The following is a 27,448-nucleotide window of genomic DNA, read 5'->3' as shown; positions in this document are numbered from 1 at the left end:
AGGTTTGGTGAGCCACTGTACTAAGATAATCTCTGGGTAAACGATAAAATGTTCCCATTGCCTCTTGTTTTGTTTTGGGTTCTGGCTAAATTGCCTTGCCGTTTGGAAGTGCCCGTCTGAGATTTCGCTAGCATGTGAGCAGAAGAGACAACCAAGTTCCAAGGCTGTTTGTGGGCTTCCTGGAATCCATCTGGGCTGACCACTGCCGGAAACGTGTATACAGGCATAGGCAGACCTTTGGTCTGACAACAGCTGGGCTCCTAACTCTGCGTGTGTGTGCGCAGAGGTGCGAAAATGTTGGGAGAAGTCCGGCCAGACAGCCAAGTTGACGATCAGGTACAAAAACCAGATTCTCTGTGGAATCTCTGGGGTGTTTTCTGTGTGCTTTTGTGCTTGGTCTCGCTCGTAGAAATCTAGCATGGAAGCTCATGCTTCCTGGCCTGCTAGTTTTCTTGTATGCAAAGAGGTGCCCACCACCAGAAGGGATCTGCCCCAGGAATGGACTCCTGTCCCTGCCCGGACTCATTCTAAGACAGGTTTGTCAGCAAAATCTGAGTCAGAGTTTAGCAACTGGAAGCAAGGACTTTGGATCTCTCTCCTTTGTCTGCCTTACTAAGAAGGCGGGGTCCAGAGAGCAGGAGCATGGAGTGCAGTTGCATTTTCTAGAGCAAACCATAGAATCATAGAGTTGGAAGAGACCACAAGGGCCATCCAGTCCAACCCCCTGCCAAGCAGGAAACACCATCAAAGCATTCTTGACATATGCCTGTCAAGCCTCTGCTTAAAGACCTCCAAAGAAGGAGACTCCACCACACTCCTTGGTAGCAAATTCCACTGCCGAACAGCTCTTGCTGTCAGGAAGTTCTTCCTAATGCTTAGGTGGAATCTTCTTTCTTGTAGCTTGAATCCATTGCTCCGTGTCCGCTTCTCTGGAACCACAACCCACTTTCCTCACTTGCCCCTGTTATAGTGAGACCGGAGACCCAGAGCTGGGAAATTCAGCCAAATGATACCTCCCCTCTGCCCGTGGAAGATCCAGCAGCATTGAGCCATTGGTTCTCGCGTCCCACGTCTTTGCATGTGTCAGCCCGATAGAAGAATATAAGGAGAGCTCGGCTGGACGAGCCATGTGGCCCAATCTAGTCTAGCGTCCTGTCTCCTTAGTGGTCAACCAGATGCCCCAAGGGGACACCTGCAAGCAGGACCTGGGCGCAACCCTGCTTGTGGTTTCCAGCAACTGGTATTCAGAAGCGCACTGCCTCCAACGGTGAGGGCACAACAGAGACATCCGGGTTAGCAGCCATAGACAGCCTCATTCTCTGACCCTCTTTCGAAGCCCATCTGAGTGGGTGTGCCCTTCAGTGCCTCTAGCGGGAACGGAATTCCATAGTTTCTTTTTATATATATATACATTTTTTATTAATCAACATTAAATCAATGTTGTTGTTGTTGTTTGTTGTTTAGTCGTCCAACCATCTCGTCCTCTGTCATCCCCTTCTCCTAGTGCCCTCAATCTTTCCCAACATCAGGGTCTTTTCCAGTCTTCTCTTCCCATGAGGTGGCCAAAGTATTGGAGCCTCAGCTTCAGGATCTGTCCTTCCAGTGAGCACTCAGGGCTGATTTCCTTCAGAATGGGTAGGTTTGATCTTCTTGCAGTCCATGGGACTCTCAAAAATCTCCTCCAGCACCATAATTCAAAAGCATCCATTCTTCAGCGACCAGCCTTCTTTATGGTCCAGCTCTCACTTCCATACATCACTACTGGGGAAACCATAGCTTTAACTATACGGACCTTTGTTGGCAAGGTGATGTCTCTGCTTTTTAAGATGCTATCTAGATCAATACAATTTATCAATACTACAACCAACTTTGTTTTCCCCATTCCCCCCCCTTCTCCTCCCTCCTCACCCCTCCCTCTCCCCCCCCCTCCTCAGACTTCCCTCAGCTCCCTTATCTGATGTATTTTCCCATATTATTTCTGCACGTTATACAATTATACATATCATTTCCCTAATTGTTCACATTCTTCTAATAAAAAAACTGTGTATGTTTATTCAAAACCTGCCAGTGAGTGTAAGTCTCTTTGTTGTTTTTTCAAAAGTTCCCATTCTTCCTTGAATTCCCGGTTATCCTATTCACGCAGTTTATATGTTAATTTTGCCAGTTCCACATAGTTCGTCATTTTTTCTTGCCATTGTTCTTTCGTTGGTATTTCTTCCTTCTTCCACCCTTGTGCTAGCAAAACAGATTCCATAGTTTCAATATGCATTGTGATGGCGTACTTTCTCTGTGTGTCTTGAGCCTCTCAGTCTGTGATTATGAACCTTTTGTGTGTGTGTGTGTGTGTGTGTGTGTGTGTGTGTGCCTGTCTGTGCTGATTAGACATGTGATGTGGACTCCTTTTGTCACCTGGATAGAAGTGGCTGGACCACACCGAGGGCAAGTTGCCCTGTTGTTCTCCCTGTGTCTCATTCTCGCTGCGTTTTGAGCCAAAATCTTCCCCCCTGGGCCTCTTTTTTTTATGAGCTCGTTTGCCAAGCTTTTTGCAAAAGGCCAGGCTGTCCCTCACTGTGAGCGCGTGTCGTAAATAAATACCACTGACTGCACCTGGTTGGGAAAATCCCTCCCCCCCCCACCGGTTTGCTTGGGTGTTCACTTGGCAAGCTTGCTCTGGTTTCCTAGCATTAGAACCGAGAAGACGGCGGCTTCCTCTACATTCGGTTCTGTTGCGGTTTGTTGTGTACGCTGCGTCTGGGCCCAGGAGCCCCCCAAGACTGATGCCCAAAGCCCCCCTAGTAGTGGGTGTGCAGCTTTACTCCTCTCTCCCCTCCACCCTTTCCAGAATTGGCGATTAGGTGGCACCCTGGCACATTGCCATGTGCTTCTCTGTATGCGCTCAGGATTCCTGGTTCTGCTCTAAGCTGCATTCTGCTCTTGGAAAGGGATGGGGAGATGCCCAGAGAACGGGAGGGGTGTGTGTGTGGTGTGTGTCCCCCTCCCCGCCTTGCGGCCAAAGGACACTGCAACCGTGTTGCTTCCCCCCCCCTCCTCTGGCCTTCCTCCTCTGCTCCTCCTCTGCTCTCTTCCCGCCAGCTCGTCCACGTGTACAGAGAGCACATGGCTGGCCCCAGCCGAGTGACGTCACCAGGGCTGCCCGCCCAGACAGGAATGTGAGCTGGAACAAGCCACACGAGGTTACCCGTGCAGCTGCGGCCTGCAGGAAGGAGGGAGGGAGGGAGCGAGCAATGCCTGTCTGTTCCCCTGGCCAATGGGTGGGGTGCCTAGCCAGGGATTTCAGCTTGTGCAACCAACTGCTGCGGCTCTATGCTGCTAGCAACCTCCCGATTTCCACCCCCTCCCTTTTCTTTTCAATGCGCCTGCCTGGAAAACCGCAAACAGGGAACGTAGGAAGCTGCCGAGCTCAGTCTGTGCCCTACGCTGGCTGGCAGCCGCTCTCCAGGGTAATCAGGCGGGGGTTTTGCTCGGAGGGGAGAAGCAAGAACTGCACCCAGGTTCCCTAAAGGGAGGCTTGCTCTTTTTTAAAAAATAAAACACAACCCGTCCCAGTTTCCTTGGGAGTACAATCCAGCTCCTATGTTGACCTCTTAATTCCAGCGTGGGGTTTTACAACCCATGTGTCTAAGGGTGCAGTCCAGTGCATGTTTACTTGAGAGTAGGGCATACGGAATGGAAGGGGCTTACTCCCTTCCATGCGTAGTTAGGAGCAGTTTGCAAAACTCTCCCATCTGGTTTTGGAAAGTTTTGGTTCAGGCCCATGGCTTTTTCTTCCCCTTTGATTTCTATCTTTTTATATGCTGTACATAGATAAGTCAGAGAACCACTCCTCATCCAATATATTCCCCCCGCAAAACCCTTGGCTTCATTTTTCTCCCCTTCATTTATTCTCTACCCCCGCCCCCAAAAATTGCATTCTTATAACAATAAATCTTTTGAGAGCAACAATTACCGCAACAACTCCAGCTTTTCTTCAAGGTGCTGTGGGTGGTCTCTTTAGTTCTCTGACTCATCATTTTGTCCTTGCAATAACCCTGTCAGGTGGGCTAGGCTTGAGAGGCAATGATTGGACCAAAGATCACTTTGTGAGGCTCATATCTGGATTTGAACTCAGGTCTCCCAGGTCCTAGTCTTTCAAACTAACCGCTACTTAAATCTTGTTGAATGAACGCATCAATATTACACAGAGAGAGAGGGGGGGGGAGGGAGAGGGAGAAAGAGATGCACACTTCTTTTAATTAACACTGCTTTTCGGGCAAAATGGTATAAAAAACTGGCCTGCTTATTTTCAACCCTAAATCACCAACCACCACCAAATAACTGCTGTGGTTTATACATGTCTAGATGCTTTAGTCTGCGATTTGGGGGCTCAGTTCCCGCACACCCGGGTCTTGGGCTGTGCTTGCTGAGCGCTGAAAAAAGAGCACTCTGCGTGTGTTCAGAAACACTGTTATTTCTCATCTTTCAACACTGAGCCCTGGTGTTGAAATCAAATGATAGGTTTAGTTTTGACTCTGCACCCCTGTTCTGCCTAATAGCCTTTAGTGGTTCTCAAAAGGCTTAGTACTGTTTTAATACAACCATTTTTTAAAAAAATGTTCCTGGCCGACTTGGGAGTGCCAAATACATATTTTTCAAAGTCTGGGTTTTAAAACCATAACCATTTTAATGTATGTACTCTCTGGGTTCATTTTGGTGAACGAAGGTGGTGCTGGTTTTATTTTATACCCGATGTTTTAGTTTTTCTGAACCTATAGTTTTGAGGATTTGGCAGGCAATAGACCAAGGATGGGGAACATCTGTAGCCCTCCAGATGTTGTTGGACTCCAACTCCATCAGCCCCTGCCAGCCTGGCCATAGTCCAGGGATGATGGGAGCTGGAGTCCAGGATTGGCCACAGGCCCCTCACCCCTGCAATAGAAGAAGCGAAAGGGGTGAGATGGGAGTCGTTTTTGCTGTCAATTATACTTGTTCCTTTTTTGTAAATCAAATCCCCACATACTCTTATATAAGGGCTTTTATTACTTCCCTTCCTTGCCGAACGTTTTAATTTTGAAGGCCGTTGGATTATTTCTTTTAGCTATAATGGTAAGTATAGCTCATTATACTAATGACTCCCAACAACAGCAGTTAGGCATGTGCGTAGGAACAAAAATAAAAAATAAAAAAGCAACAATAACAATATTGATAGCAATCGAAAAAGCGTCTCGTGGATAAGACACTCTAACCCTTTTTCTCTGAAAGGGAAGACTGCTGATTACTACAGTGGAAACCTTTGCAAAAACATGTGGTTGAGCAGATTTCCGAAATCTCTCGATTGAGCAGTTTTAAGTACCCTACCCCCTTCCTCCCACCCCCAAGTGCCTGGGTGCAAGCTGTAGTGTGACCCGTACAGGCGCCTGCTGGTAAAAGGACTTTATGCAGCCCCTTGGAATGTCAGCTATGAGGAGTATGAGCTTAGCTTGGTTAATTTGCAAGAGGTAGCAGCACAGACTGCCCTGGGGGAGGGGGTGTGGGGAGAGGGGCTGTGCAAGGCACTGAAGTCAAATCAAAATAGTTTTTTCCCCATGTGTGTTTCCCTCGCTTTTTACACCTTAGTTGACAGTTTGCAGCTGGCAGGCTGCATATTGCACCCAAAGCTTTAGTTACGTGGCTTGTAGGTTCTTGGTAGGATCCTAGCTTTGAGGGGTTTTTTTAAGCTTCTAGTCCTCATTGCCCAAGAAAGAATTTTGAAAACGTGGCCATTGAAACTAGAATCACATGACATTGAAACTAGAATCACATGACACGTTTCTTCTCTTTTCCTTCCTGTCTTCTAAAAAAACCCCCTCTGTTTAACATCATTGCTTTGTGCATTACATTGCTCCTACATTACTCAGTACCTCTCCCCATACAAACTGACCCAGATCCTGCACTTGTCATCTGAGGCCCTTCTCTATGTCCCCACCTCCCAGAGAGGTTTGGAGGTGGCAACAAGAGAACAGGCCTTTTCTGTGGTGGCTCCCTGATTGTGGCATGCTCTCCCCAGAGAGGCCCAGCTGGCGCCATCATGTCTTTAGGCACCAGGCAAAAACATTACTCTTTGCCCAGGCCTATGGCTGTTAAATAGTCTATGGCAGGCACCCCCAAACTCGGCCCTCCAGATGTTTTGGGACTACAGCTCCCATCACCCCACCCCTAGCTAACAGGACCAGTGGTCAGGGATGATGGGAATTGTAGTCCCAAAACATCTGGAGGGCCGAGTTTGGGGATGCCTGGTCTATGGCCTGTAAAAGTGTGGGGGAGAGGAGTGTTATTTATGAGTATTATGATGATTACAGTATTTTATTACTAGGCTGTCTGTCTGGAGTATTTTCAGGATTTCCCCATCTACCCCACCTCTGCACTGAAGAATTCTTTTGGCTTTTCAATGTCACGAGGACTAGAAACTTGGTGGTCTTTCTGTGAACGCACATGAAAGCTGTGGTCATTGGGACTCTCTGGAACCTAGGCAGTTTTTGTTTAGCTTGTGGTTGGTGACTGGGCAGCGCAATTCTTGTCCCGTGAAAAGCCTTGTTCTAAGAACAGCTCTTTCAGCAAGGAGAAGGAAAGAGCTGATTAAGGTCACAGGCAAAACCAAACGCCTGCTTTCTTTAAATAGCTCGGTTACGGAATAGGGATCCTTCATGATCTTAATAATGAATCTCTGTATTCTAGGCCTTATCTCCACAGTACATACATTTAAAGCACAGTTATTTCACTTGAAACAGTCATGGCTTCCCCCTAAGAATTCTGGGAAATGCTGAGATTTGTTAAAAGACCCCCCCCCAGAGTTCCCTAGGGAGAGTTGAGGAGTTGAGTTTATTTAATTTGCATTCCGCTTATCCAATGCTCAAAGCGGCAATCGATAATCCCAAATCATAGTGTTAAAAGACAACAAACATGGGGCTGTATAACTACAACAATTAATACAATTCAGTAAAGTCAATAGTATTTCCAGGATACTTACTAATCACAGGGAACACCAAAAACTGGAATAGCTGTCGGTTATCAAATGCATCCCCCCCCCCCAAGCACTGCCATGGGTGGAAGCCTCATTCACTGTACCTGAATTATAGACACTTAAATGAAACTATACATTTAAAAACCATTTTAAATGGGTGGGCAAGGCCATTGAGTTAGTGGTGGTTGGAGGAAAAGAATCATCTAGACCCATTTCAATCTGGCTTCAGACCTAGATTCGAAACCTAAAGAGCCTTGATGACCTGGCTGGTGACCTTTGCATCACTTCTGCCCTTCCATGTCTTGGGAATCCAGTGCTGTGTAATCATCTTACTGTAGAGTTGAAAGGGACCTCAGAGGTCATCTAGTCCAACCTCCTGCAATGCAGGAATCTGAAGCTAAAGCATCCCAAGACAGATGGCCATCCAAGCTCTGCTTAAAGGTAAAGGTAAAGGGACCCCTGACCATTAGGTCCAGTCGTGTCCGACTCTGGGGTTGCGCGCTCATCTCGCATTATTGGCCGAGGGAGCCGGCATACAGCTTCCAGGTCATGTGGCCAGCATGACAAAGCTGCTTCTGGCGAACCAGAGCAGCACATGGAAACGCCGTTTACCTTCCCGCTGTAGCAGTTCCTATTTATCTACTTGCATTTTGACGTGCTTTCGAACTGCTAGGTTGGCAGGAGCAGGGACCGAGCAACGGGAGCTCACCCCGTCACAGGGATTCAAACTGCCGACCTTCTGATCAGCAAGCCCTAGGCTCTGTGGTTTAACCCACAGCGCCACCTGGGTCCCTCAAAGGAAGGCGAGTCCACAGCCTCCCAAGGGAGACGGTTAGTCAGAATCTCTTGTAACTTGAAGCCATTGGTTCAAGTCCTACCCTCCAGAGCAGGAGAAAACAAGCTGCTTCTGAAACTGCAGTTCCCAGGATTCCTCTTTTTGGGGTGGTGCTGAAGCCAGTGATCGGTACCGGTTAGGGCATTGGACTAGGACCTGGGAGACCAGCGTTCGAATCCTTACTCAGCCATGAAGCTCATGGGGTGACCGTGAGCCAGTTGAAGTCTCTCAGCCTAAAACCAACCGCACAGGGATGTCATAAGGTGTGGGGAACTGTCTTCACCACTTTATGTGACCCCCTTGGAGGAAAGATATAAAAGAAATAAACAGGTTCAGGGCTAGGGGCATCAGTAGAGAGACAGAAGTACTGTTTGTGGGGGACATGAGGCGGGCAGGTGTGGAGGACTCCCTGGTCCTGAATGGGGTAACTGTGCCCCTGAAGGACCAGGTGCGCAGCCTGGGAGTCATTTTGGACTCTCAGCTGTCCATGGAGGCACAGGTCAATTCTGTGTCCAGGGCAGCTGTCTATCAGCTCCATCTGGTACGCAGGCTCAGACCCTACCTGCCTGCAGACTGCCTCGCCAGAGTGGTGCATGCTCTAGTTATCTCTCGCTTGGACTATTGCAATTGTTCTACGTGGGGCTACCTTTGAAGGTGACCCGGAAACTACCATTAATCCAGAATGCGGCAACTAGGCTGGTGACTGGGAGCGGCCGCCGAGACCACATAACACCGGTCTTGAAAGACCTACATTGGCTCCCAGTACGTTTTCGAGCACAGTTCAAAGTGTTGGTGCTGACCTTTAAAGCCCTAAAGGGCCTCGGTCCAGTATACCTGAAGGAGCGTCTCCCACCTCCATCGTTCTGCCCGGACACTGAGGTCCAGTGCCGAGGGCCTTCTGGCGGTTCCCTCGTTGCGAGAAGCCAAGTTACAGGGAACCAGGCAGAGGGCCTTCTCGGTAGCAGCACCCACCTGTAGAACGCCTTCCCTTCAGATGTCAAGGAAATAAAGAACTATCTGACTTTTAGAAGACATCTGAAGGCAGCCCTGTTTAGGGAAGTTTTTAATGTTTGATCTTTTATTGTGTTTTTAATATTTCTGTTGGAAGCCGCCCAGAGTGGCTGGGGAAACCCAGCCAGATGGGCGGGGTATAAATAATAAATTATTGTTATTATTATTATTATTGTTGTTATTATTATTATTATTATTACCGGTATTATTATTATTATTATTATTATTATTATTATTATTATTATCACCATGCTTTCAATGTATGGGGCGGCTGCGGCCCTGATCGAAGGAAGATTTGGAGGGCCATAAGTACCCCACTACCCCCCCCCCCCGCGACCACTGAGCTCTGCAAGGGGAAATGCTGAGACTAAATGTAGGTGCAGTGGGGGAGCTGACAGCATCCCCCTCTGGGCTGGCTGCAAGAAAGGAGACAGGCAGGTCGGTGATGCTGCTTGTTGGAAGCAAATGAAGGCCTGTGCAGAGGCTCCCCATTGCTTGTGTTTCCTCCACTTCTTGTGTTTCAGAAAACTCCGATTCTAGACCATACTCTATGCTTTCCTGCCTTTTAACTGGCCGGCACACTTAATAGCACTGGAAAGTAGGTCAAGAGGACACTAGCAGTTTAGATTTCCCTAAGCCTCTAAAGGGCGCCCTTGTGGACATTTCGTGGCAGGAGGAGGAAGGAAGGGAGGAAGGAAGAGGAGGTGGTTCCCAGGCACTGTGGCGGTGCTGTGTTAGTGGTTTGCTGGGAAAGAGGTTTTGGAAAATGGCCCACCCCACCAGCATGGCCGAAAGCAAAATAGCGTTTTTGTTTTTTTGTTTTTAGCCAGTATATAGCTTTGCCTGCCTTTCTCAAGATGCACCCAAGCCACATATTTGGACAGTGGACGCCATGGAAGTCAGTGGGATGGAGTGGTTAGAGCAGGCACCCCCAAACTCGGCCCTCCAGCTGTTTTGGGACTACAATTCCCATCATCCCTGGGAATGATGGGGTGATGGGAGTCGTAGTCCCAAAACAGCTGGAGGGCTGAGTTTGGGGGTGCCTGGGTTAGAGGGTCTGGATAGAACCAAGGAGGGCCTGGGTTCGAATTGCCACAAAGCTCACTGGGTGACCTCGGGTCAGTCATTTATCCCTTGGCTTGTGGTGAGGTTCAAGTGAGAATGGGGGGAGAGAAATGTATTTGTCCTGAACTGCTTTGGGTGAAGGCTGGGAAGTCAGTGCAATAATTGAATAACCACCCTAGAGATCTAACGTTTCCAAAAAAAAAAAAAAAAAAATGAAGGTGTGTGGAGATGTTTCCCCCCAGGAAATAACTTTTTTGGAAATTGGAAAAAAATGCATTTATTTTTTTTAAAAGTACATATCAAAAGTCACTTTGTTATTCTAAAATGCATGGTCTATAACTTGGCTTACCGTAGAACGATCATTCCTGTCATATTTAAAGTCCAGTTTATTCTGACAATGGAATTTATTTTTATGCACTGTATTTTTCAAAAGTAGAATCATAGAATCATAGAGTTGGAAGAGACCACAAGGGCCATCCAGTCCAACCCCCTGCCAAGCAGTAGCTACAAGTAGCTACAAGAAGCTGAACTGTATGCAACCGCTTTGGCCTCTCTCTGGTTTTGCCGGTTTGTGAGGAGCAGGCAAAAACCAGAAAGCAGAACCCATTGACATTCTTGCAACAGTTCCCCTTCTACACTTTCGGAAATGATTGTGGGGGGGGGGCAAACATACTGTCAGACATTTTGTTCATCATTGTGAAAAAACAAACAAACTTCTCAACCCAAAAATACTTTAGTTTTTCAGGGGGATTGGAAATTTTTTTTGGGGGGGGGGAGTTTTTCCTTGGTTTTTTGGGTGGGGCTTTAGATCTCAAAGCAACCCCAAAACTGATCTCCCTTCCTGACCTTAAAAAACCCTATGAGTGGTATCTAATACACTTGTTCCATTGACATAAGGATTTGCGCAACACACCTCCCATTTCCTCTGCATAAGTCCCGCACCCTCCCCGAATCCTCTCTGGGAGTTTGGGGGAATCCCCCATATTAGTTTTAGGGAGGGAGGAGGAGAGGGGAGAATTCTTGCACAAGCATAAATCGTTGTGCTAAGAGAACAAGTTACAGTGGTGCCTCGCAAGACAACTTTAATTCGTTTTGCGAAAAATTCATCTTGCGAATCGCGGTTTCCCAAAGGAATGCATTGAATTTTATTTTTCACCATCAGATCGCAAGACGCATTCGTCTTGCGAAAACTTTGTCTTGCAGGGCATTCGTCTTGCGTGGTACCACTGTACTTGGTGCTATTCAACTTTTATTCTTTGAAGACTCTTGTTTGTTTGTTTTTGTTTCGTTCTGTTTCCGCGTCCCATCTGTGCATGCGGCTTCGCCCCGAGGAGCTTACAATCTGAAGTGCAACCTGGGAAGCAGAGGGAGGAATAAACGGGAAAGTAGCGTGTGGTCATTTTAATAGCAAAGCGCCACTAAAAATGGGCCAGGGGGTTCTTTATCCCTACGTGGGCAAGTGTAATCCTGCCTTGGGGCACTGAGGAGTAGACTTGCAGAGCCCATGAGCATCACCTCGTCCAAGTGTGGGAACCTCTGGGCCTCCAGTTGTTGCTGAACTACAACTCCCATCATACCCAGCCAGCATGGCCAGTGCCCGGGGATTATGGGAGTTGTAGTTCAGGGACACCAGGACGGCCAAAGGCCACACCTGACATAGCAGGGGGACACCTGGTCGGCCACTGTGGAGAAAATGTCAGACTTTGGCCTGACCCAAGCAGGGCCCTTTTTAGCATGTTTTTTAGAGAGAGAGAGAGAGAGAGAGAGAGAGAGAGAGAGAGAGAGAGAGCAGTATGACATCATTGCTGAGGCAGCTTCAGAAATGGAATTCCTTTGCAGATTTTTGGCGATGTTAAATCGCCAAAAGCTTTTTGTTGACAGATCAGCCAATCAAAGCGTGTGACCTTTTGAATGCAAGCCATCTCCCTTAAGGTGCTGGTGTTATTTTAAAGCTCTGGCAAAATGCGGCACAATTGAGGTCCGATAATTTAGATATATAAGAGAGAGAGAGGAGCTGGAATAGGCCGTGGCAGGTTGCCATGGAGATCACAGTCCTGACACTTTCTCTGTCGCGGAAGCATCTCCAAGTTCGCCCCCTTCCCCCTCCCCCACACCGGCCAGCCAAATGCATCAGCTACAAATCTCTTATAACTCTGCTATGTTTATATTCCGACCCTGTGTCTAGTGGAGGCGCAGGATTTTTTCACTTGCTTTTGGGTGTCAAGTGTGCAGAGAATATCACCTACCCCCCCCCCCACTTCTCAAAAGAGAAGAGAAAACTTCTAGCCCGCTGCTGTTCTGTTTACATCCTGCTCTTTGACGGCGGTGATAACCAAATGTGCCGGCAGGCAAAACGGAAAAAAAATGCAATAAGCAACAATTACAGATCATTAAAGGAGAATAACGAAGGCATTGATTGGAAAAAGCTGCTAGAGGCAGCGGCGCTACTTAACTAAGCCAGTTGTAAGAAACGCTTGAAAATATGTGGGCATTGTCCGTGAGAACTCTGAAACTGGGAGTGGTAGAAGCAAAGAGGATTTCTGGTTGTTTTGAACCCAAAATGCTCTCTCTCTCTGTGTGTGTGTGTGTGTCAGAGAAAGCATTCTGCTTGGAATCTTTGCTGCAGAATAATATTTAATAAATATGTACATCTCTGGTGGTGCGTATGCTACCAGATTTTAGATTTTTAGATTTTTAGATTTTTAGATTTTTAGATTTTAGAAGACATCTGAAGGCAGCCCTGTTTAGGGAGGCTTTTAATGTTTAATCGATAATTTTATTTTATTTTTCTGTTGCAAGCCACCCAGAGTGGTTGGGGAAACCCAGCCAGATGGGCGGGCTATAAATAATAAATTATTATTACAGTGGTACCTCGACTTACGAAGGCGATCTGTTCCGCGGTGCTCTTCGTAAGTCGAAACCTTCGGATGTTGAAGCGTCCATTTTGCACTTCGGCGCAGAACGCGCGCGGGGCGAAAATACTTCGGGTTTGCCGACTTCGTAAGTCGAAACCTTCAGAAGTCGAGGCATTCGGATGTCGAGGTACCAATGTATTATTATTATTATTACTATTACTATTCAGCTGCAGCCTAAATCTCTACACACTGACATTGTGATCCCTGCATTGCAGGGGGTTGAACTAGATGAGCTTTAAGGTCCTTTCCAACTACGGTTCTGTGATTCAGCAGAATGGGATGGTCCACTTCAGCCTGCAGATGAAGGGGAAGGAAACTGTGTTCCTACCCCACCCACAGAGCTCTCTGCAAGCGGAAAAGCTTTCTCCCTGGTGTGCTGGCTTTCTACTCTTTCACTCCTCGTGGGAGCATAAAAAATAAGCACAGGCAACTCCCCATTTATGTGCATTCAGTATGTGTGCAACCTCACACACACACATCACTGTGAACCTGGAAGTGGCATGAAAAGCGCCCCGAGAGCGTGGAAATGGTGCAGAAACAGCGCCTAGCAATCCCACAAGCCTTTGCAAGTGCAATCCCAGGAGCCCTTGCGCAGACCGCCACATAACTTAGGAGTTGCCTGTGAAAAATCCACGGCTCATAGCTTCACCTCCAGTCGGCCGCGTGGGCAGATCCCAGTTTGCTCTCTCATGGGGGTGTCTCAGAAGAAAACACACGGCCTGTGGCTGGAGAGGCCATCCTGAAATCTTAGCTCGGAAAGGCCTGCGCAGTCCCACCCCCAGCCATTAAAACCTGCACCAGCCACCCCGGTGTTGTCTAGCCTGGGTTCCCCCATCTCCCTCTTCTTTGCATGCTAATGACACCGTAGTGCGGAGATTCCCCCCACCTACCCACCCACCCCAATCGTATTTTCCTGTCTGTGGCTGGAGAATCGAGGGAAGGCACCTCTCTGCCATCGGCGCCACTGTCTGAAAGAGCCGGTTGCAGGAAACGGTTGCTATGGCAACTCTAGCTTTCGTTACCTAGGAGACCGGCAGGGTCCTCCCCCCGCTTCTTTATTTTACACATGCAGAATATGGAACGCGGGATATGCGCCTCTTTGCAGGGGGTGGGGCTCGATCCCGCGATGTTCTTGTGGCGGTGTTGCATTGTGGGACATGGCAATTCTAGCCTGGGCTGCTGTGTTTTACCTGTCTTTATTTACTCGGCTGCTGTGTTACCATTTTATATCTATAGACAGATAGATTGATTATTGTCTGCTTTCCTTTATGTATTGTAGCCCGCCTTGGGGTCTGCGTAGATCAGGGGTCAGCAAACCTTTCCAACAGGGGGCCGGTCCACTGTCCCTCAGACCTTGTGGGGGGCCGGACTATATTTTGGGGGGAAATATGAACAAATTCCTATGCCCCACAAATAACCCAGAGATGCATTTTAAATAAAAAACACCTTCTACTCATGTAAAAACACCAGGCAGGCCCTACAAATAACCCAGAGATGCATTTTAAATAAAAGGACACATTCTACTCATGTAAAAACATGCTGATTCCCATACTGTCCGCGGGTCAGATTTAGAAGGCGATTGGGCTGCATCCGGCCCCCGGGCCTTAGTTTGGGGACCCCTGGTGTAGATAGAGGGCAGGTCATAAATATTTGAAATAACTAGATCATAATATAGGGGGCTGGGATTTGGATGACTTGACCTTATTGGTGGTGGGCCACCCCCCCCCAACCAAACAATAGCCCTTGTACTACAATTCCTTGCTCGATTCCAATAGCAGCCTTTATTTATTCCGTTGACTTACAGCTGAGTTTGTGTGCTCCGTGGCTGTGGTTTTTTGCTTCATAAGCAGATGACTAGTCATGTTGCTAGACCTTATGAGGACCGTGGGATGGTGAAACCTCATCAAATGATGCAGGTTGTGTGTGTCAGTGTTAGAATCTCAGATACATAAGCTGGGCGCCAAATGGCTCCTTAGATCAGGGTTACAGTCACCAAAATAGAATGGCTAGTTGCAAATTGGGGCCAGGCGGTTCAAAATTCGTATTTTTAATATGAGCTTTTGGTTCCTGAAATTCATTCTGATTGTGCAGATTATAATGGATAGAGTTCTACAGGATGTGGTATTATTCAGGATCCCCAGACACGCACCTCCAGAGACATCAGGTGCCGATGGCACCCAAGCATCTTCACTTGGTCGTAAAATGCGCCTGGTGGATTTCGAACACGGGTGTGGGTGGGTGTCAGGGAAGGAGAGAGAGAAATCTGACCAGATGTCTCATTGAGATGATGCGGCCCTTTTCTTCGGCCACCTTGGTCTCTGCAGCCCATGGAACCATTCAGTGGCTCTACTCGAACGCTTATAAGCAAATTGCCGCTCCTTTTCTCCTCTTAAATAAGGCCTATTTTTTTAACCTCCCATTTGCAAATTGCACAGCGCAGCACTCTTCCAGAGGCGAGGCACAGGGAGAAATTGCCCCCGGAGCTTTGTTTTCTTTACTCGGATGCAAGAACGAGCGACTTAATTACAGTCGGCTGCAAAAAGTGGGAAATATTTGTACAGCAACAAATGCAGGCTGCTGTGTCCTAAATGCGGGCACGCGGTGGAGTAGTGACAGGGCGGGCCTTGCCTCAAATGCTCTGCTTGCAAGGGCGTTTAAACAAAGCGAGTCTTTCCAGGCGTGCGGCTCTTTTAAACACACTCCTTGTGCAGCAAGGCCCCGGGTTCAAATCCTTAAAGGGACCCCTGACCATTAGGTCCAGTCGTGACCGACTCTGGGGTTGCGTGCTCATCTCGCATTATTGGCCGAGGGAGCCGGCGTATAGCTTCCAGGTCATGTGGCCAGCATGACAAAGCCGCTTCTGGCAAACCAGAGCAGCACATGGAAACGCCGTTTACCTTCCCGCTGTAGCGGTTCCTATTTATCTACTTGCATTTTGACGTGCTTTCGAACTGCTAGGTTGGCAGGAGCTGGGACCAAGCAACGGGAGCTCACCCCGTCACAGGGATTCGAACAGCCGACCTTCTGATCAGCAAGCCCTAGGCTCAGTGGTTTAACCACAGCGCCACCTGGGTCCCTACTCGACCCATAATCCTTACTCGGCCCATAAAACTCGCTTGGTGACCTTGGGATGATAGTCACTGTCCCCGTCTCTTAGCTTCACCTACCTTGCAGGGGTGCTGTGAATATTTATTGATATTTCATCAAGTTTATACGGAACGATGGAGGTGGAGATGCTCCTTCAGGTATATTGGTCCGAGGCTGTTTAGGGCTTTAAAGGTCAGCACCAACACTTTGAATTGTGCTACATAACACGCATGCACAGCCCCGGGTGTCACGGCGGCTTGCTACGCCCCTGAGGAAAGGACGGTTTTTTTCTGCCTCCCTACTTCCAGCTACTCTGTAGACGAGAACAGACCCTCTTAAGAATATTAGGGGGTGGGCAGAGGAAGGACTAGACCAGGGGTCAGCAAACTTTTTCAGCAGGGGGCCGGTCCACTGTCCCTCAGACCTTGTGGGGGGCCGGATTATATTTTTGGGGGGAAAATGAATGAATTCCTATGCCCCACAAATAACCCAGAGATGCATTTTAAATAAAAGAACACATTCTACTCATGTAAAAACATGCTGAGACCTGGACTATCCGCTGGCCGGATTTAGAAGGTGATTGGGCCGCATCTGGCCCCCGGGCCTTAGTTTGGGGACCCTGGACTAGACGATGTGAAAAATGAACATAATGTTTTAGCAGCAGTTCGTTCATTTTCAGCTTCCGTATTCTTGTGTGTGTGTGTGTTTTTAAAGCACGCCTAGACTTGCTGCGCCCTTAACCTAGGTCTCAGGTGCCATTGAGCTCCTAGCTTTCATATCTCAGTTTCTAATGCTGGCTCCCAGGATTCTTTTGGGTGGGTGGGTGGGAACCATGACTCACAGATCCAGAGACTTCCCCACCCACAGAGGCTGGCCTAGGCGCCACCATATGCCAGAGAGGAATCCCAACTCCTCTCTTGCGGCTGCCCCCGCCTCCTCCGCCTCCTGACAGATGGGAGCTGAGGCCTAAATGGTGCCCCTGAAGTGATCATTGTTCAGGGAGGGGGCTCATTATTTATCACATTTCACTCCTGCTTTTCCTCCCAAAGGAGCCCAAGGCGGCCAATGCACAAAAGAGAAAGCGTTTAAATGGGATAAAGGCAATTCCAACATGTAGTATTATTATTGTTATTGCTGGTGCCAAATGTTTCCCTCTGCTTTCCTTTGGGCTGCGTCAGTGAGTCTTGTCGTCTGGGCACCAAAGAGAAGAGGCGTACTCCATTGTCTCTTGAGATCCAGCAGTGTCAAAAGTCTCAGCTTTCCACCTCTGCGGTTGCCTTGCCTGCAAGTCGCCCCATCCTCTCCTCTTCCTGCAGAACTGTGGGCTGATCAGCAATACCCCATTGGGTGTACCTTCTTGTAGGGCCAGCTGGTGAGGGAGTGCTGCAGAGGCCACCAGAGGTTCTGGCACTGGCCACACTGGCTGGAGCTAATGGAAATTGGAGACCCCAGCAACCTTAGGGGTCCACATTGGCTACCCCAGATGTTGCTGAGACACACCATTCATTTAAAGCAGGCACAGGCAAACTTGGCCCTCCAGATGTTTTTGGGACTACAACTCCCATCATCCCTAGCTAACATGACCAGTGGTCAGGGATGATGGGAGTTGTAGTCCCAAAACATCTGGAGGGCCGACTTTGCCTATGTCTGATTTAAAGCACACACATGGCTCCTCCCATGGAATCCTGGGGTCTGTAGTTTGTTTGGCTTCTGGAAACTGGACCCGTGCAAAAGGCAAACTACAGTTCCCAGGATTCTTTGGGGGGAAGCCATGTGCTTTGGAAGTCTGGTGGCCCAACTGCTTTGCTTCCCTAAGAGAGGAGCGGTGGGTCCCCTCCCCAAGCCACTGGTTGGTTCATTTCAACCACCTCCTTCTTCCCAGTGTTGGTGTAGGGCCAAACAGCAGGGCCATTGCCAAACTCCAGCCCCCATCATCCATGCCATGCTAGTCGAGGGGCTGAGGGGAATTGGCTCCCCCCTTCACCTGGAGGGGCTGCAGATATTGTCCACTCTGGCGGGCAGGTGAAATCACGCAGAGCTTTTTTTTGGGGGGGGGGGAGCTCAGTATGATACCCAGAGGTTCAGCAGCATACCCACCCACCCATGAATATAGTGTGCAAAATATTCTCCCAAGTGTGTGCTAGCTGGTCTTCCTTGGCACGATTGAGGCCAGTAGCAGAATTTGGTTGTGGAAACGAAACGGAAACATTTCTCTTTTTTAAGCTCGCTGCCCACCTGCTGCAAGAGCAAGCAAAAAATGGTTTTGGACACGATTTAACTGGCTCAGCTTTGGAATTCCAGCACAGAATTCCATTAGGATCCTAGTTGATGCTGTGTGTGTGTGTGTGTGTGTGTGTGTGTGTGTGTGTGCAAACACACACACACCTCCCTCATTTATTTGGTGAAAGGAGGCTTTCCCCATCCACCTGTGTCCACCTGCAAACGACACAGAATCGGGGTGCCGGTCATTCTGGCCGGGACCAGCTCTTTGGGGCCGTGGCAGCAAAGAGAAAAACAAAATGAAAACATCCCAGGTTCGAAATGCAGTTGAGAGATGTGGCTACCCAAGCAACGGCCAAGCCTGCCAGAACCGGAGCCTGTAGGTGCGTTGTTGCTATAGCAACCCAATCCCATGCGATAGCTTGCCTCGTGGTGTATTCCCCCCCCCCCCGGTGTGTTTGCTGTTTCGTTTTTTTAAAAAACTAAAAACTGCCACCGTCCTCGTGACAAATGCATGATGGGATTCTTCCCCTCCAGGGGAGGGCTGCATTTAGCAAACACCTGATGTGTTTTGTGTGTGTCTGAACCCCTGATGAAGAGTTCTGCGGGGCTCTAAAGTTTGCTCACGGTTTTGTCACACTTTGGTAACAGACTTTATAAAGGAGTTGTTGCTGTCCTGTGTGTTTTGGATTCCCTCCCGTTTGAGCCAGCATAGCTGTTGTTGTCTTAAATATTCATTCAGGGGTTATCCAGGAGAGAGTGCACCTGGCTCTAAGCCTTTGAAATCCACCAGGCGCATTTTGCACCTGGCTATGGCCGCTTGTGACCAAGTGCCCGAAGGAGATGACTCCTGACATTTCCACCACCTGGAGTTGCATCCCTGGATCTCGACTCTTTTCACACCCTTAATGCCACATCCTGTCGGAATTCTTTCCGTTCTATTTCACCTGCGCAATTGGAACGAATCTCGGAAACCCAAAAGCTGGTATTGAAGAAAGCGATCCCCTTTGTCCACAAGACGATTAAACCCCCTTGGGTCAAAATGCTGGGCCTGTAATACCCATTAAAAGCGGCATTTACTGTGCCGACCACCATCTGGGAATGTCGCCGTGCTTGGATTGCACACTCACACACACACACACACACACACACACACACACACACACACCCGGCCAACCCACCCGCTTTTCCTGCCTTTTGACCCACTTTCCCTATCTGTCAGACTAATAGAAATGAGAGGTGGGGGGGGGGTTAGGAAGGTTTAGGCTCTGAGAAAGAGTTTTGCAAGCCGCTGGTACTAGGATAAAAATTAAGCTCCGCCAGGAGGAGGAGACGGCTCTCCGCAGATAGTCCCCTACATGGTTTTCCGGGGGGGGGGAGTATGAGGAGGAGGCAGCATCTGACTCGGACCTTTGTCTTTCCTTGGAGAGAGCAGGAGAGGGGGGGGGAGCTTCCTTAGTCTGGCTGCTTTGAGGATTCCACCAGTTACGGACCCGGCTCAGCCACTCTGTCCTGCTACGGCACGTACGTGTTTGCCGTGTCCGTCGTTTCCTTTAGGGGGCTTGCCGGATCAGCCAAGCCGGAAAGGGAACCTTGGCAGGGAGGCTGGTTCGCTCGGATCCTGGGAACGTCTGCATGCAAAGTGTGTGCTGCACCAGCTGAGCTGCCACGAGGTCCTGGGTTCAACCTGCCACCTCTCAGCCTTTTAGTGGGGACTGAGGGCCGTACTCTTCTCTGCGCAAGCATCCAGGGGCCAAGTGGCAATATTGGGTGGAACAGCAAATGCACCTTGTGCCTCAGCAGAGCACAGTGGGTAAAAGTGGCTGTAGGTGGGGATCCAGAGTCTCGTGAGTTTGAATCCCCGGTTGTGCTTTTGGAGAGCCACTGTGGTGCAATGGTTCGAGTGTTGGGCTAGGACCTTGGGCCAGCCAGCGTCTCTCAGCCTGGCCTGCCTCGCAGGGTTGTTGTGAGGGTAAAGCAAGGTTGGGAAGAGCTACGTACACCGTTACTAGCCTGCAAAATACAGTGGTACCTCACACAGGACCTTCACCGCCTTCACTGGTTCTGATTTGAAAGAGAGGTAGAGCTGGGTATCATCCGCATACTGATGAACACCCAGCCCAAACCCCCTGATGATCTCTCCCAGCGGTTGCATGTAGATGTTAAAAAGCATGGGGGAGAGGACAGAGCCCCACAAGTGAGAGCCCAGGGGTCCGAACACTCATCCCCCACCACCACTTTCTGAACACGGCCCAGGAGGAAGGGGCGGAACCACTGTATGACAGTGCCCCCAGCTCCCAGCCCCTCTAGACGGTGACCCAATTTGGCCTGCAAGGCCATTTCCCTAGAACCCATCTAGGGAGAGGGACATGGTTCTCTCCTGCTGGGGTCTGTATCACAGAATCATAGAGAGCTGGAAGGGACCTTGAGGATCATCTAGTCCGACCCCCTGCAATGCAGGACTATGCAGCTGTCCCATATGGGGATTGATCCTGTGACCTTGGTGTTATCAGCACCACGCTCTAACCAGTTGAGTTATCCAGCATTGCCAGCACATTCCCTGCAAGGAATGCACTGGCAAAGCAGACCCCTGCGAAGAGAGCAAGATTGAAGTCTCTGCTCATCAGCCGGTGGGTGGAGAGTCCAATCCTGCCTGGTGCTGTTTGCCAGCACATTTCTCAATTGGTACTGGTACAGCAGACCCCTCCACCCCCGCTCAGTGGTTCACCTTCCCACCCATTGGTCACATTGATGTCATGCAATGCTTTGCAAGCCCCCAAAACCGGCTGCTTGTCTGGGGCCTGCAAAGCACTTTCCCCGCTTCGATTCCAAATCCCTTCGGGCACAGGCGGCTCCAGCCAATGTTGTATCCAGTTCCCCGCCATTGACCCCACTGAGGATCAGCTGCCGAGAGCAAAGGAGAGTTTATTGGGCAGAGTGCTTGATGTTCTGCTAGCTGGGCATTGCTAAAGCACATCCCTCATGGCCAGGCAACCCTCTCTCTGATTTGGCGGCAGAATCAATGTGCCCGTTGAAATCTGCTGTGTGAGGAGGGCAGCTGTGGGGAAATAGCACGTGGTCAAGTTGTTTTTCCCAGGAGGGAGAGGGGCGAGGCTGAGGCTGGTGACAGAGTTTAGCTGGAGGGAAGACTGGAGTTGCTGACTCTCTTCCTGCGGGCGGGCGTCTGTCCCGCAGCCTCCTGGGAATGCATGACTAAGCAAAAACCAGGATCGGGTGCCTGTCCATCGGCAGAGTGTAAAGGGGACATCGCTTGAATTTGGGGGTCCTCAGAATGACGGACAATTAAAGCTAAAAGTCCACTTTCCCAGCACTTTGCAGACATTGGCAGGAAAGTGTTGGGTTTTTTTAGGTGTGTGTTTTGAAAGCATCTTTCTCCGTTGTCTTTTCTCGCTCTTGCTAATTGTGTACCTCTGCTGTTCCCTCGTGAGGGTTTTCTGCACAATGCCTGTAGGCTTAGATTTCATGGTGTGTGTGTGTTTGCAAAGTATCTTTGCAACACTGCAAGAGGGCAACTCCCCAGGGTGGAGGGAAAGACCCTTTGCAGTCCATGCATGTGCCCTGATCTGGTGCAGCAAAGCGTATAGCGTTCGGCGCTCTCAGTAAACAAGCCAAGTTGTACGTTGCCACCATCCCTCCCTTCAAGGGCCTACTTCTTACTGGGGCTGCAAGCCACATGTGTCCTGGCTTGTATCGCCTCAGCCTACGGGGAGCATGCTGGAACGCTTCTTCCCCATATGCAAAATAAGAAAAATAAAATCCCTGCACATAGAAGGCAAGCATCCCAGAGAATGTGTGTGCATCCATTTCCCTGACATGCTGGCTTTCTTTATGCAAGGATATTTGTATAATTTTGTGTGTGTACAGGAGCAGAGTCTGAAAAAAAGCACAATCCAAATTTGCAGGTTGGCTAGTTTGAGTGAGGGCTGGGCCAGTATTGAATCTACCCTGCACCAATTGGATCCACAAATAAAAACCTCCTTTAATTCTCTCTCCCTGCGCCCCCCCCCCCCGTTTCCCAACCATATGGACAGTTTCTGTTTTCAAATTGCCTTCGTTCAGATGCTCAGGAAAGTGGGCACGGTGGGGAGGGGGAACGTAAACACATTCTGCCTTTTCATTTTGGGGGTGCTTGTCCAGGCAGGGGGCAGAAGGCATTGAGCGCCCCTTCACTGGAGGTGCCGTAGCCGAATCTGGACTGCACCCTGGGTTGAGCCTGATGGCTTCTGGGTTCCTTCGCAGCTCTGAGAAACCCCCGGCAGTACTGCATTAACAAGGGGAGGAGGAGGGGAGACACCGATGGCCTGACTCTGCACCAGGAAGCTTCCCAAGCACACCTTCAACACTTTTATTTTTGGAAGAGGTTTTGTTATGGTTGCTTTCAAAGAACACGAGTTTGCTCTCCCGCCAGATGGGGAGCGCAAGAGAGGGGCTCAAAGTCTGGTTCCCCTTCCTGCAAACCTCTCCACAGTATAAATGCACCTCGCACTTCATTAGCCCGGCTCCTGGAGTTGCCGCTTAGACCGCAGTGGCGGAGAAGCAGAATCTGGTCACGTGCGACTAGAGGTCTGATCTCATCCTTTTCTGGCTGCTTTGCCCAGCAGCGCCGCCAACCCCCTCCCCTCCCCTCCGCCACCTTCCCATGCCGTGGTTGCCAGAGAAAACCCCACACAGCCCTTCCGGAGTCAGGCTTTCATGCTTTGAGGATTTGACTCCTTGATCTTTCTGTGCTTTATAGGGTGCAGGTTTGAGCTGGGGAAAAAAATTGCATTCCCGGTGTGTGAAGAGCGTTGTTTTGCAGAAATGTGAAAATTCAGAGGGTTGCCCCAAGATGGAGTGGCGTTTTAAGGGGGAGGGGGAATCTGGGAACAGCCTCCCAAAAGCATCCCTGAGAGCTAGGAAGTGGTACTGTATTTATCTTTCTCCCACCCCAATTATCAGCTAATTGTGTGTCATTGGGACATTAGGCATCTTTTGTTGTGCCTTTGTGCTAAAACACACTGGCTTGTATCCAAAGTTTGTCTCCTGCTCAGTGGGTCTGTTGATTTCAGCGGGTCTATTCTGTGCATGTTGTTGTTGTTGTTGTTGTTGTTTAGTCGTGTCCGACTCTTTGTGACCCTATGGACCAGAGCACGCCAGGCACTCCTGTCTTGCACTGCCTCCCGCAGTTTGGTCAAACTCATGTTCATAGCTTCGATAACACTGTCCAACCATCTCGTCCTCTGCCGTCCCCTTGTCCTTGTGCCCTCCATCTTTTCCAACATCAGGGTCTTTTCCAGGGAGTCTTCTCTTCTCATGAGGTGGCCAAAGTATTGGAGCCTCAGCTTCAGGATCTGTCCTTCCAGTGAGCACTCAGGGCTGGTTTCCTTCAGAATGGATAGGTTTGATCTTCTTGCAGTCCATGGGACTCTCAAGAGTCTCCTCCAGCACCATAATTCAAAAGCATCAATTCTTCGGCGATCAGCCTTCTTTATGGTCCAGCTCTCTTTATTCTGTGCATAAATTGTGTCTTTATTTAGTTCCATTGCTTTCAAGGTGATGGACATGGCTCTCCTTCTCACTTTGTTCTCACAACAACCCTGCGAGGTAGAGAAGGCTGAGAGGCAGCGACTGGCCCAAGCTCACCCAGTAAGCATTGTGGCTGAGCAGGGATTTGAACCAAGTCCACACAGGTCCTAGCCCAGTACTCTAACCGCGACGCCACACTGCCCCATACCCGTTCCTCTACATTTGTGCGATCCAGGAAGCTGTGACTTGGCGAGGCTCCTTGCCGCATGGCCCATCACCCATGGGGTGGCGATTAACATACGCTTTCCACATATAGCATGTTCTTTACTATGCAGAAGCGCTGGTGTGTTTGCAGCATTTAAAACATGGGTAGGCAACCTAAGGTCCAGGGGCTGGATCCGGCCCAATTGCCTTCTCAATCCGGCCCGCAGACGGTCTGGGAATCAGCATGTTTTTACATGAGTAGAATATGCCCTTTTATTTAAAATGCATCTCTGGGTTATTTGTGGGGCCTGCCTGGTGTTTTTACATGAGTAGAATGTGTCCTTTTATTTAAAATGCATCTCTGGGTTATTTGTGGGACATAGGAATTTGTTCACTATTATTTTTCAAAATATAGTCTGGCCCCCCCACAAGGTCTGAGGGACAGTCCGAAAAAGTTTGCTGACCCCTGATTTATTTATTTTTTAAAAAATAATTTTCATTGGTTTACCGTATATACATCCTCTAACAATATCTCTCGTAACAGTTTTCCGTATTTTCCTACCGCCTCCCCTGGACTTCCCTTTTATTTCCATATTGTTCACCCTGCGTATTGTTTCCCCAAAATTTTCCCAATACATATAATCTACAGACACTGAGGTCCAGTACCGAGGGCCTCCTCGGTGGTGGCGCCCTCCCATCAGATGTCAAAGAGAAAAACAGCTACCAGATTTTTAGAAGACATCTGAAGGCAGCCCTGTTTAGGGAGGCTTTTAATGTTTAATAGATTATTTTATTTCATTTTTCTGTTGGAAGCCGCCCAGAGTGGCTGGGGAAACCCAGCCAGACGGGCAGGGTATAAATAATAAATTATTATTATTATTATTATTATTATTATTATTATTATTATTATTATTATTATTAGTGGTCCTCCTTTCCGCGCCTGCTTTCCTCCTTATTTTATCTGGGTCCTTTTTGCAGACTTTGAAGCGCAAGGAGAAGGAGTACGAGCACGAGATGGAGCGGCTGGCGAGGGAGAAGATCGCCACGCAGCAGCGGCTGGCGGACTTGAAGCACGAGCTCAGCCAGTGGATGGATATCCTGGAGATCGACCGGATTATCCGGCAGACGGTTCAGCCGGAGGACGATCAAGCGTCTACCTCGACTGCGTCAGGTGCGTCGGAAATGCTGCCCAGTGGGGCCTGGTGGTGTGGTGGGTTGATTTTTTGGGGGAAGCGGGGCGCACAGAGATGCACTTGCGGCTGTCGCTCATTGGTAGAGCACCTGCTTTGTAGAATCAGAGAGCTGGAAGGGACTCGAACCCACAACCTTGATATGAGGAGTCTCATGCTCTGCCAGCTTGAGTCCTCCAGGACAACTGAGCTATCTTTCGTGGGCAGAAGGTCCCAGGTTCCAGTCCTCAGGATCTTCGGTTGAAATCCTGTCTGCAATCCTGCAGGGAGCATAGCCAGCTCCAAGCTAGATGGTCTTTGGTGTGACTCTGTATAAGATGGCTTCCTGCGTTCTTCTGTGCCGTAGGCTGCATTCTAAACCCTGTACTAAACTCCCATCCAGGACCAGCCCACTGTGGCATGCCAGCAACTCTGCACGTGCCCCAACAAGCTGTTCCAGATTCGCACCATCCAGGAAACCTCCCCATCTGCCGTGTCTGAGGCTATACCATTTCAGGCTCACACGATTTAAATGCACCTCCCTGCAAACAAATTCCCTGGAGGTAGAAAGCTAGCTTCTCAGGGTGACAGAATACTTTCCCCTTGTACACTAGCTTTCTATGAGCGGGAATGAAATACATTTTTTAAAATTTGCTTTTTTTATATGGAGGCTGAAGCGGTGCAGCCCCAACACACACTTCCCATCTCATGATAGGGGTAGTGCGGTCTTTGTTGACTACGCCAGGAAGTGACTGCCTGTAACTTTCGGACATGTTCCAGAGAGGCAGTGGTACCAGTACAGTGGTGCCTCGCAAGACGAATTTAATTCGTTCTGCGAGTCAATTTGTTTTGCGAAAAATTCGTCTTGCGAATCGCGGTTTCCCATAGGAATGCATTGAAATTTCTTTTTTTGCCCATAGGAATGCATTAATTAAATTTCAATGCATTCCTATGGGAAACCGTGATTCGCAAGACGAATTTTTCGCAAAACAAATTCGTCTTGCGAGTCACCATCAGATCGCAAGACGCATTCGTCTTGCGAAAAATTCGTCTTGCAGGGCATTCGTCTTGCGAGGTACCACTGTAGTTGCCAATTAGCTACTGCGCTCAGGTCGGGGTGCTGGTTTTCGTGTGTAAACTTGTGCCAGAATACCTGAAAAATTATCTCACCCCTTGTAATATACCTTCCAGAACACTGTGCTTGGCAGGTGAACATCTGCAGATGCCATCATTAGACAGGCACCATCTCTGTTGTCTGTTTCTGGTGTCTTCTGAAGACCTTCACCTTCTAATCAGCCTTTTAACTGCTAGAGGCTGAGGCTGAGGTAGCTCACTCGGTAGAACGTGAGGCTCTTAATCTCAGGGTCATGGGTTCAAGTCCCACATTGGGCGAAAGGTTCCTGCATTGCAGGGGGTTGAACTAGATGACCCTCAGGGTCCTTTCCCAACTCTACAATTCTATGATTCTAGACCAGGCATCCCCAAACTGCGGCCCTCCAGATGTTTTGGCCTACAACTCCCATGATCCCTAGCTTACAGGACCAGTGGTCAGGGATGATGGGGATTGTAGTCCAAAACATCTGGAGGGCCGAAGTCTGGGGATGCCTGATCTAGACCTTCCCTGCCTGCATCTACATTGGAATTCTTTTTTTTAAAAAAAAAGCTTCAATAATTTTCACTGTGTAACACATCTGAACTCCTTTGGCAGAAAGAGTGGGGATACACACCAGTGTATAATCTAGGTGCCACACGGCTCCTTAAACCAAGGTTACCATCACCAAAACAGAAAGCCTAGGTGCCATATCTGGGCAAGACAAAATTATCTTTCAAATGATGGGCTAACTGTGATTGAGTCTCAGTTAAACATCTGGCTAGTTCAGTGGCCAACCTTGAGCTAGGTTATGAATGTTGAGAAAAGTCACTATATACACATTGGCCTATTCTGATCTCTTTTTCTTAATGGTGACACGGACCATTCATAACGTAAAGATATTCTTTGCAGCTGTCAGCAGGGCAGTGGGGTGCGGTAAGTGAAGACAAGCTGCAGCAATTAACTGTAAAGCTTTTCACTGCTCCTGCTCCGGCTGCAGAGAGAAAAAAACATTATGGTTCCTGAAATTCATTCCGATTTTGTAGATAAAAAAGAACTGATAGAATTCTACAGAATGTGGCATTAGTGCCTGAAAACAGTCGAGATTCAATGATCCCCAAGCACGCAACTCCAGAGGGTGGAGATGCCAGGCGTCACCCAGGCATCTTCGCTTGGTCCCTAGCGGTCGATAGCCTTGTGCAAAATGTGCCTCATTTCAAACCCAGAGCAAGTACTATGGAGATAACGGAGTTATACAAAATACGTACTATTGGAAAAAGATGCAGTAGAAAAGGTTTGATAATAGGACCCATGAAAGGGAAGGTGGGA

The 27,448-nt window shown here is 49.0% G+C and overlaps 1 protein-coding gene across 1 annotated transcript in view; it reads left to right on the top strand.

The window, feature by feature from the left end:
• The window catches only part of MNT (MAX network transcriptional repressor), a 56,914-nt gene that overhangs the window by 27,253 nt on the left and 2,213 nt on the right, over nt 1-27,448 (top strand). Inside the window, exon 5 of the mRNA XM_035139355.2 lies at nt 24,839-25,031. Coding sequence (XP_034995246.1) covers nt 24,839-25,031 — 193 coding nt within the window. The remainder of the gene's footprint in view (nt 1-24,838; nt 25,032-27,448) is intronic.

This window comes from Zootoca vivipara, chromosome 15 (genome assembly GCF_963506605.1).
Source record: "Zootoca vivipara chromosome 15, rZooViv1.1, whole genome shotgun sequence".
Classification (NCBI taxonomy): Eukaryota; Metazoa; Chordata; class Lepidosauria; order Squamata; family Lacertidae; genus Zootoca; species Zootoca vivipara.
The sequence above is the reverse complement of the archived record's forward strand: the minus strand, read 5'-3'. Positions and strand labels throughout refer to the sequence as shown.